This window comes from Emys orbicularis, chromosome 1 (genome assembly GCF_028017835.1).
Source record: "Emys orbicularis isolate rEmyOrb1 chromosome 1, rEmyOrb1.hap1, whole genome shotgun sequence".
Lineage (NCBI taxonomy): Eukaryota > Metazoa > Chordata > Testudines > Emydidae > Emys > Emys orbicularis.
In genome coordinates, this window is record NC_088683.1 from 247,321,499 (window position 1) to 247,331,088 (window position 9,590).

General features: G+C 40.6%; 1 protein-coding gene across 2 annotated transcripts in view; it reads right to left on the reverse strand.

Moving 5' to 3' along the window:
* Positions 1-8,612, reverse strand: part of CNGA3 (cyclic nucleotide gated channel subunit alpha 3) — a 40,328-nt gene extending 31,716 nt beyond the window's left edge. For both annotated transcript variants that reach the window (XM_065418226.1, XM_065418218.1), the window contains exon 1: positions 8,512-8,612. In XM_065418226.1, the coding sequence (XP_065274298.1) occupies positions 8,512-8,612 (101 nt within the window). The remainder of the gene's footprint in view (positions 1-8,511) is intronic.
* Between the last annotated feature and the right edge of the window lie 978 nt (positions 8,613-9,590).

The window sequence follows — 9,590 nt, forward strand, 5'->3', positions numbered from 1 at the left end:
TTTGTAAATTGCACTTTCACGATAAAGAGATTGCACTACAGTACTGGTGTGAGGTTAATTGAAAAATACTATTTCTTTTGTTTATCATGAACAAGAAGTAGGACTGAGTAGTTTCGTAGGCTCTAAAGTTTTCCATTGTTTTACTTTTGAATGCGGGGAGGGGTTTGTACATAATTTTACATTTGTACGTTCAACTTTCATGATAAAGAGATTGCACTACAGTACACCTCTACCCCGATATAATGCTGTCCTCGGGAGCCAAAAAATCTTACCGCGTTATAGGTGAAACTTATATTGAACTTACTTTGATCCGCCGGAGTGCGCAGCCCCGCCCCCCCGGAGCACTGCTTTATCGCGTTATAGCCGAATTCATGTTATATCGGGTCGCGTTATATCAGGGTAGAGGTGTACTTGTATTAAGTGAATTGAAAAATACTATTTCTTTTGTTTTTTACAGTGCAAATATTTGTAATCAAAATAAATATAAAGTGAGCCTTGTACACTTTGTATTCTGTGTTGTAACTGAAATCAGTATATTTGAAAATGTAGAAAACATCCAAAAATATTTAAATAAATGGTATTCTATTATTGTTTAAGAGTGCGAGTAATCGCATGATTAATCATGATTCATTTTTTAATCACTTGACAGCCCTAAACTTAATACTTGCTGGTGCTAGATAAGGAGTTAAGCAAGCAGCTGACAAAGTCCCACTCTGTAAGACATATATCTATTGTGAGAAGCCTTCTGGTCCATGGTTGCCTCTTCAGTACACTGTAGCCCACTCAGAAACGGAAAATCTGGAGTCTATTGTCCCTCTCCCCTCACGTGCTTGAAATGGCTTAAACATGTCTAATATAATCACACTTTGCACTTCAATGGAGCCCTTGAGATTCTGAAGATTCAGCTGGGAAGCATGCAACTACCCATCTAGTTAAACAAATAAATTAAAATTGCTAGTGTTAGCTACAGGGAACATATTAACCAGCTCTTCATCAGCTGCATGGGCTTTGTATTTAAGTCTGGGTGTTGATTTTGATCTATAAAGCTATACAGTTTGAGTCCTGGCTATTTGAATGATCAGCTTTCAACCTAGTTGAGATCAGCTGGCACACTCAAGCTAACAGTCACCAGATTTAAGCACCTAGAATCCAACCCAGTGCTCACTGAAATCAATGAAAAGACTTCCATTGACTCAGGAGACATTGGGTTAGCTCTGCTGCCCCCCCCCCCCTACACAAAGGACTGAATGACCCATCCCAGCTGGGGATGTACTCCAGAGACTTGATTTGAACCTGCAGTTTCTTCTATCACTGCTACAAGCCTGAACCAAGAACTTTGCCATTACTGTATGTAATTGATTCCATTTAACCAATTCTAGCTCTCATCTATATCTTTTTCCTTCTATGAATAAATCTTTAGATTTTAGATTCTAAAGGATTGGCAACAGCGTGATTTGTGGGTAAGATCTGATTTGTATATTGACCTGGGTCTGGGGCTTGGTCCTTTGGGATCGAGAGAACCTTTTTTTTTTTAATGGGGTATTGGTTTTCATAACCATTTGTCCCCATAACGAGTGGCACTGGTGGTGATACTGGGAAACTGGAGTGTCTAAGGGAATTGCTTATGTGACTTGTGGTTAGCCAGTGGGGTGAGACCAAAGTCCTCTTAGTCTGGCTGGTTGGGTTTGCCTTAGAGGTGGAAAAACCCCAGCCTAGGGCTGTAACTGCCCTATTTTAAGCGATTTGTCCTGAATTGGCACTCTCAGTTGGGTCCCGCCAGAACCGCATTGTTACACATGTATAATGTGGATTTGTAGCTTAGGAAAAACAGAACCCTGGTGAGAAGACTGTACTGAAGTGATGACATTCCACATTCACAGAAATGGGTTCTATACATTTGCAACTGGATTAAAAAAAAATCTTACAGATTTATCAGATATCTTTGTTTCTGAAAGTGTCATTCCACCATCACAGAGAAGTAATTGAAAAGAAATTAAACCTGATTCCACTCACTTATAAAAGTGTAAATCAAGAGTAAATCTAAAATGAACTCCATTGCCTATACAATCACAAAGATGTAAATAAACTAGTATTTTCCTGGTTTTCTCTCCCATGCTCTTTGCATGCGGCTTGTCCTGCAACTGGCTTTATCCAGGCACAAAGGTCAGCTTACAGGAGCCAGTCGCAGGATCGGTGTTTTAGTTGCAAACTCTTCAGTGCAAGAACTGTGTCTTTTTTTTTGGTTTTACACAGTGCCAGGCACAATCCTGATAAGGGTCTCCAGTTGCCACTGTAATATTAAGATATTAATTATTATTATTGTTAATGTTGAGCCAATGGGTTACACTGGTGTAAAATCAATATCAGAGGAGACTGTGGAGTCATTGAACAAAAGATAATAGGTTAAAAAACAAAAACTCCTATTAGCTCAATTGTGCCTTTTAGGCCCAAACCATGTTAGGCATGGTGAAGAGCCATACTACCACAGTGGGAACTACAGCACTGTGCCTCAGGGTATGTCTACACTACGGAGACTATGTGTTGGCATAACTATGCTGGCATAGCCCCTTAGCGCAGAAGCGAATACAGAAGGGGTTTTTCTGTCAGTGTAGGAACACCACCTCCCTGAACAAAGTTAGCTGTGTTGATGGACACCCTCTTCCATCAGCGTAGACCTGGCCATTGAGAGAATCAATGGTAAATGCAGCTGCTGCTCCACCCTTCAGGGAGTGAAGTCTGCAAGCTCATCTGCAGTTGTCCATATCTAGCTCCAACCTCCTCCCATCCCTTCTGGGTATCTGGCAGAGCTAGCCCTGCACAATGCTTACCCTGGTCCATGCATAGGAGGTGCAGGTGTGGAGGCTTCACCTTGCCCTCTTTATGCATCCATGGAAGGCCTACCCCTAATCTGGCCCTAAATTTGCTTTTGCACTTATTTGGCCTTTGAGCAAAATGAAACAAAATCACTTTCACCTGCAAAAGACAGTTTGATTTAATGGAAACACTTCAAGGTTCTGACCCAATTTTTAATGTGCGACTGATGCCATTTAGACATCTAACTACCCGATTGTGCCTCCATATCAGCTAGTTTGATATCCCTGTTATGTCAACCACATCCTCCTAGCCACATCCAACCACATCCAACTAGCCATTGTGCAGGGCTAGTTCTCCATTAGGGGAGGCTGGATTTAAAAAATCAGAGCAAGAGTTTTTTGGTACAGTGGTCTAGGTTGGTAGCACACTTTCGCTCTCAATCACACCCATGAGAAAAAAGAGAGAAAAAGCTGCCACTGTACATTGTGTGGGGCAGAGACTACCTCTCTTGCCAGTATTGACAATTCTCACTACATTTGATGTTTAATTTAAAGCCCTAGCTCTTGGAGACCTGTTATTACATGAAAATCTGTTTTCAATTTCTTAAAAAGTATTCTTTTAGTCCTGTTAGTCCTCCATCTCCCCAGTATCTCCCCAATCAATGGGACACAATCATTCCGGGGTACAAAATATATCGGAAGGACAGAACAGGCCGTGCAGGGGGAGGAGTGGCACTATATGTTAAAGAAAGTGTAGATTCAAATGAAGTAAAAATCTTAAGCGAATCCACAGGTTCCATAGAGTCTCTATGGATAGAAATTTCATGCTCTAGTAAAAATATAACATTAGGGATCTATTATCGACCACCTGACCAGGACAGTAATAGTGATGATGAAATGCTAAGGGAAATTAGAGAGGCTATCAAAATTAAGAACCCAATAATAGTGGGGGATTTCAATTATCCCCATATTGACTGGGAACATTTCACTTCAGGACGAAATGCAGAGATAAAATTTCTCGATACTTTAAATGACTGCTTCATGGAGCAGCTGGTACGGGAACCCACAAGGGGAGAGGTGACTCTAGATTTAATCCTGAGTGGAGCGCAGGAGCTGGTCCAAGAGGTAACTATAGCGGGACCGCTTGGAAATAGTGACCATAATACAATAGCATTCAACATCCCTGTGGTGGGAAGAACACCTCAACTGTCCAACACTGTGGCCTTTAATTTCAAAAGGGGGAACTATACAAAAATGAGGGGGTTAGTTAGACAAAAGTTAAAAGGTTCAGTGACTAAAGTGAAATCCCTGCAAGTTGCGTGGGCCCTTTTTAAAGACACCATAATAGAGGCTCAACTTCAATGTATACCCCAAATTAAGAAAAACAGTAAAAGAACTAAAAAAGAGCCACCATGGCTTAACAACCATGTAAAAGAAGCAGTGAGAGATAAAAAGACTTCCTTTAAAAAGTGGAAGTCAAATCCTAGTGAGGCAAATAGAAAGGAGCACAAACACTGCCAACTTAAGTGCAAGAGTGTAATAAGAAAAGCCAAAGAGGAGTTTGAAGAACGGCTAGCCAAAAACTCCAAAGGTAATAACAAAATGTTTTTTAAGTACATCAGAAGCAGGAAGCCTGCTAAACAACCAGTGGGGCCCCTTGACGATGAAAATACAAAAGGAGCGCTTAAAGATGATAAAGTCATTGCGGAGAAACTAAATGGATTCTTTGCTTCAGTCTTCACGGCTGAGGATGTTAGGGAGATTCCCAAACCTGAGCTGGCTTTTGTAGGTGACAAATCTGAGGAACTGTCACAGATTGAAGTATCACTAGAGGAGGTTTTGGAATTAATTGATAAACTCAACATTAACAAGTCACCGGGACCAGATGGCATTCACCCAAGAGTTCTGAAAGAACTCAAATGTGAAGTTGCGGAACTATTAACTAAGGTTTGTAACCTGTCCTTTAAATCGGCTTCGGTACCCAATGACTGGAAGTTAGCTAATGTAACGCCAATATTTAAAAAGGGCTCTAGGGGTGATCCCGGCAATTACAGACCGGTAAGTCTAACGTCGGTACCGGGCAAATTAGTTGAAACAATAGTAAAGAACAAAATTGTCAGACACATAGAAAAACATAAACTCTTGAGCAATAGTCAACATGGTTTCTGTAAAGGGAAATCGTGTCTTACTAATCTATTAGAGTTCTTTGAAGGGGTCAACAAACATGTGGACAAGGGGGATCCGGTGGACATAGTGTACTTAGATTTCCAGAAAGCCTTTGACAAGGTCCCTCACCAAAGGCTCTTACGTAAATTAAGCTGTCATGGGATAAAAGGGAAGGTCCTTTCATGGATTGAGAACTGGTTAAAGGACAGGGAACAAAGGGTAGGAATTAATGGTAAATTCTCAGAATGGAGAGGGGTAACTAGTGGTGTTCCCCAAGGGTCAGTCCTAGGACCTATCCTATTCAATTTATTCATAAATGATCTGGAGAAAGGGGTAAACAGTGAGGTGGCAAAGTTTGCAGATGATACTAAACTACTCAAGATAGTTAAGACCAAAGCAGATTGTGAAGAACTTCAAAAAGATCTCACAAAACTAAGTGATTGGGCAACAAAATGGCAAATGAAATATAATGTGGATAAATGTAAAGTAATGCACATTGGAAAAAATAACCCCAACTATACATACAACATGATGGGGGCTAATTTAGCTACAACGAGTCAGGAAAAAGATCTTGGTGTCATCGTGGATAGTTCTCTAAAGATGTCCACGCAGTGTGCAGAGGCGGTCAAAAAAGCAAACAGGATGTTAGGAATCATTAAAAAGGGGATAGAGAATAAGACTGAGAATATATTATTGCCCTTATATAAATCCATGGTTCGCCCACATCTCGAATACTGTGTACAGATGTGGTCTCCTCACCTCAAAAAAGATATTCTAGCACTAGAAAAGGTTCAGAAAAGAGCAACTAAAATGATTAAGGGTTTAGAGAGGGTCCCATATGAGGAAAGATTAAAGAGGCTAGGACTCTTCAGTTTGGAAAAGAGAAGACTAAGGGGGGACATGATAGAGGTATATAAAATCATGAGTGATGTTGAGAAAGTGGATAAGGAAAAGTTATTTACTTATTCCCATAATACAAGAACTAGGGGTCACCAAAAGAAATTAATAGGCAGCAGGTTTAAAACAAATAAAAGGAAGTTCTTCTTCACGCAGCGCACAGTCAACTTGTGGAACTCCTTACCTGAGGAGGTTGTGAAGGCTAGGACTATAACAATGTTTAAAAGGGGACTGGATAAATTCATGGTGGCTAAGTCCATAAATGGCTATTAGCCAGGATGGGTAAGAATGGTGTCCCTAGCCTCTGTTCGTCAGAGGATGGAGATGGATGGCAGGAGAGAGATCACTTGATCATTGCCTGTTAGGTTCACTCCCTCTGGGGCACCTGGCATTGGCCACTGTCGGTAGACAGATACTGGGCTAGATGGACCTTTGGTCTGACCCAGTACGGCCTTTCTTATGTTCTTATGTTCTTATGCTTTAGGGATTCTAATTCCCCTCCTATCTCCTCAAACTGCAGAATCAGAGACATAGGGGAACCGGAGATGTGGATTTCCACTTATCTATGATAATGACTCATGGTTTATAACAAAAGCCTTAATGTGGGTTTGGGGATAAGAACCACCTTTTGCGATTTGTGAAAGACAACATATGAAACAATGCATTACAACACACACGAACTCTTGAAGTTCTCCATTCACCTACTCTCTTTGCCACAATTCCAAACTTCCTGAAATTTTTTACAAACACATAGGTTATAAGCTATATTTCCTGTTTTCACTTCAATCACATTGGTAACATTTTTGCAAAAAATTGCATGAGCTTCATGGAGTGCTTCAGTATTATCAAAAAATTCACAAGTTTGTCTCATTGTTGCTTAGAATTACATTCTTACTCACAGCCTGACTAAGCCAAACTACGTTTTCTCTTGATAAATACCAGTATATCTCACTGAGTGTATATCATTTCAGGCTGCTGATTGATGTTACAAGGGCATTTTATATTTTCTAGCAATCATCTTACAACTCTTCTCTCTCTATCTTTCACACACACACAAGAATATCTAATCCAATTACCTTTAATATGTCATCTCTTTTAAAGGGATCTTTTTTACTCATCTGTAATTCTTGTAATTAATATTGGCCACAGCAAACAGAATGTTTGAAACAAATGCTTTTCCAGGATTACCCTCATGTTGAGAGAGTGTAATTCATGTGGTAGACATGTATATTTAAGCCCCATTAGCTGTCATAATTAAGTCTTTACCTCAGATATTGTCACTGAATACAGTGACTCGGTTTTACATTTAAACCTTTAGAAAAATGCACTCACAACTGCATCAGTAATTTTGTTCTGCAAACTGTCGATCACTGCTATCCTTTAGTAAAAGGACATAGAGGAAAGAAGAAAAGACTGACCCTTGCTTTCAGCCACATTTTCTCTCTTTTCCAGCGGTGTCACTGTGCACAGATGCAAACCCGTGCTAAGATCCGCAGTCATGGTGGCTGCATATCTCCCCAAGTGAGGACATTGTGCAGTATCTCTAGGTCAAACAGGCCATTCTGAATGGAATAAAGGCAACTCCACCTTCATTATGCAGCTATGAACAGTCATATATAGCCCATGTGCAGGAAGAAGGTGCCCACTCTATACAGAAGGAAAAGTCAGTGGACCCAAAAGGGGGAAGTGGGTGTTTCCAGGCTCTCTACTGGTTACTCAACACCCCACACCCATTATTCACACAACCAAATCCAATCAAGCGAATATGTTTCTCCAGTCTTAGAGCACAAATAATAAACAACCCACAGTAGTTGCCCCTAAAAAGAGGCAAGCTTGACTGAGACGCTGTGCATCCTCAAGAACAAACCGAGCCATATTTTCGCTGCTGTAAATGCACTGCAGAACATTCAGGGTAAATCCTACTCTCCCTCCCCTCCCTACAGGCATGGGGTTCATCTAAATTGGGGAAATGAGTGGTGTTTTATAACACATTAACTCATTTGCTTATACGTTATATACACCACGCACTCTCCGAGTCTACCCATGCCACAGAGAGCCCTGAGTGCAAAGGTAGCTGGTACAATTCCACTGTATGGGAGGAAGATATGAGGAGGCTGCAAAGCAACACACCACTCCTATGAGCCCACAGTCCTGTAAGGGGCTCCTTTTGCCCCAGACTGCAGGGAGGATTGAGAGATGACGTATAATTAGAGCCAGTGGGTTTGCAACTATGCAGATTCAACAGCCATTCCCCCTAGGGAAGCAGTGGCTTGGCATAGAGAGAGGATCCCTTCTCCTCTAACCCCTCCAACTCATCCCAGTACCGAACCTAAAAATGTGAGGAGTATTCTGTGAATGGGATTTGGTTTTCCATGAGCACTTATACCGTTCCCACTGAAGTGAATAGTGTTGTTACCCAAGGCATGCAGGATTTAGCTCCAGAAGCAGAAGTGATAGTAGCTTTCCTATTGTTGTGCCTTTTGCTCATCACAGCTACTAACAGTTGAAACTCAGTTAACTTCACTGGGTCAAAGACTGTGTGGGCAAGCACTCCCATAATGCATAGCACTACAGGAATGCCTCCATGTATGCTGTAATTTCTGTCTTCTTGACTGTGAAGAAAGGAACATATTACCTGCTAAAGCCATTTTCAATTCTTTCAATTTCTTCATCAGTGGTCCTAACAGACAGCCTGTGCATAGCAGGGTAGGAGTGCTGGGTGTTGATTTTAGCCATTTTGCTTTACATATCAGCATCCAAATGACAGCTAAAACACAAAAATAACATATTGTAAAGACTGCAATAGAGATAAAACGTGTTAAATATTTAAAAAGTGATATATTAAAAAAAGAAAACTCTATTAATAGTTTGTAAAATGGCCAGTGATATTTATAAATGTAATGTGAACATTACTTGGTACATTTAAACTAGACAGGGCAAAACATTAGTGAATGTCAACAGAGAATAATTCTGCATTGGCAGAGAAAAGGACTAGATGATTTAATAAACCTTTCCAGCCTCTAGCTTCTACAAATACTCACTGACAGACATATTTTATATAATAAAAATACATTAAAAAATCTTGTTAAAGAAACATTTAGGTTGCAAAATCAAGCAAAATAGTTAGGTAATACCTGAATTAAGGTTACTTGTGCAAACTGAATTTGGCCCCTTTGTTCAATATGATTCAGTCTTTAATTACATGCTCACATACAATTTTTTTCACAGGACACCCATCTCATTCAGTGCACAGAATGGACAGTGCTCACTGATGGGTAGCCAGTCAATATTTCTTTTTATCCTCATCATTAAACATGTGGCACTATGCATTATTTACTGTTCACAATCCAAACCCAGCACTGAATGAAAAATTATTCATTTCCTCCTGGGCATTTCCATGGTGCTCTCACTGTAGTGTCTTAGACCCCAATCCTCAAAGGTATTTAGGCAACTAATTCCCATTGAAAATCAATGGGAGTTAGGTGCCTAAATACCTTTGGGGATAGAGGCACACTCTTGGGTGATGGGTTTCATAGATATTTGCTAGACAGCAAAGGAATGTTCAGACTCAGGACCCCTGGGTTCAAGTCAAGATTCTGAATGGGAATATACCATAATGGTTACAGACTCTTCTGCCCCATCCCTCCCTTCCCCTCCTCTCTCATCCCCAACCTCTCTGTATGCCTTTCAGCTCCTATACCTCGCTCCCTCCCC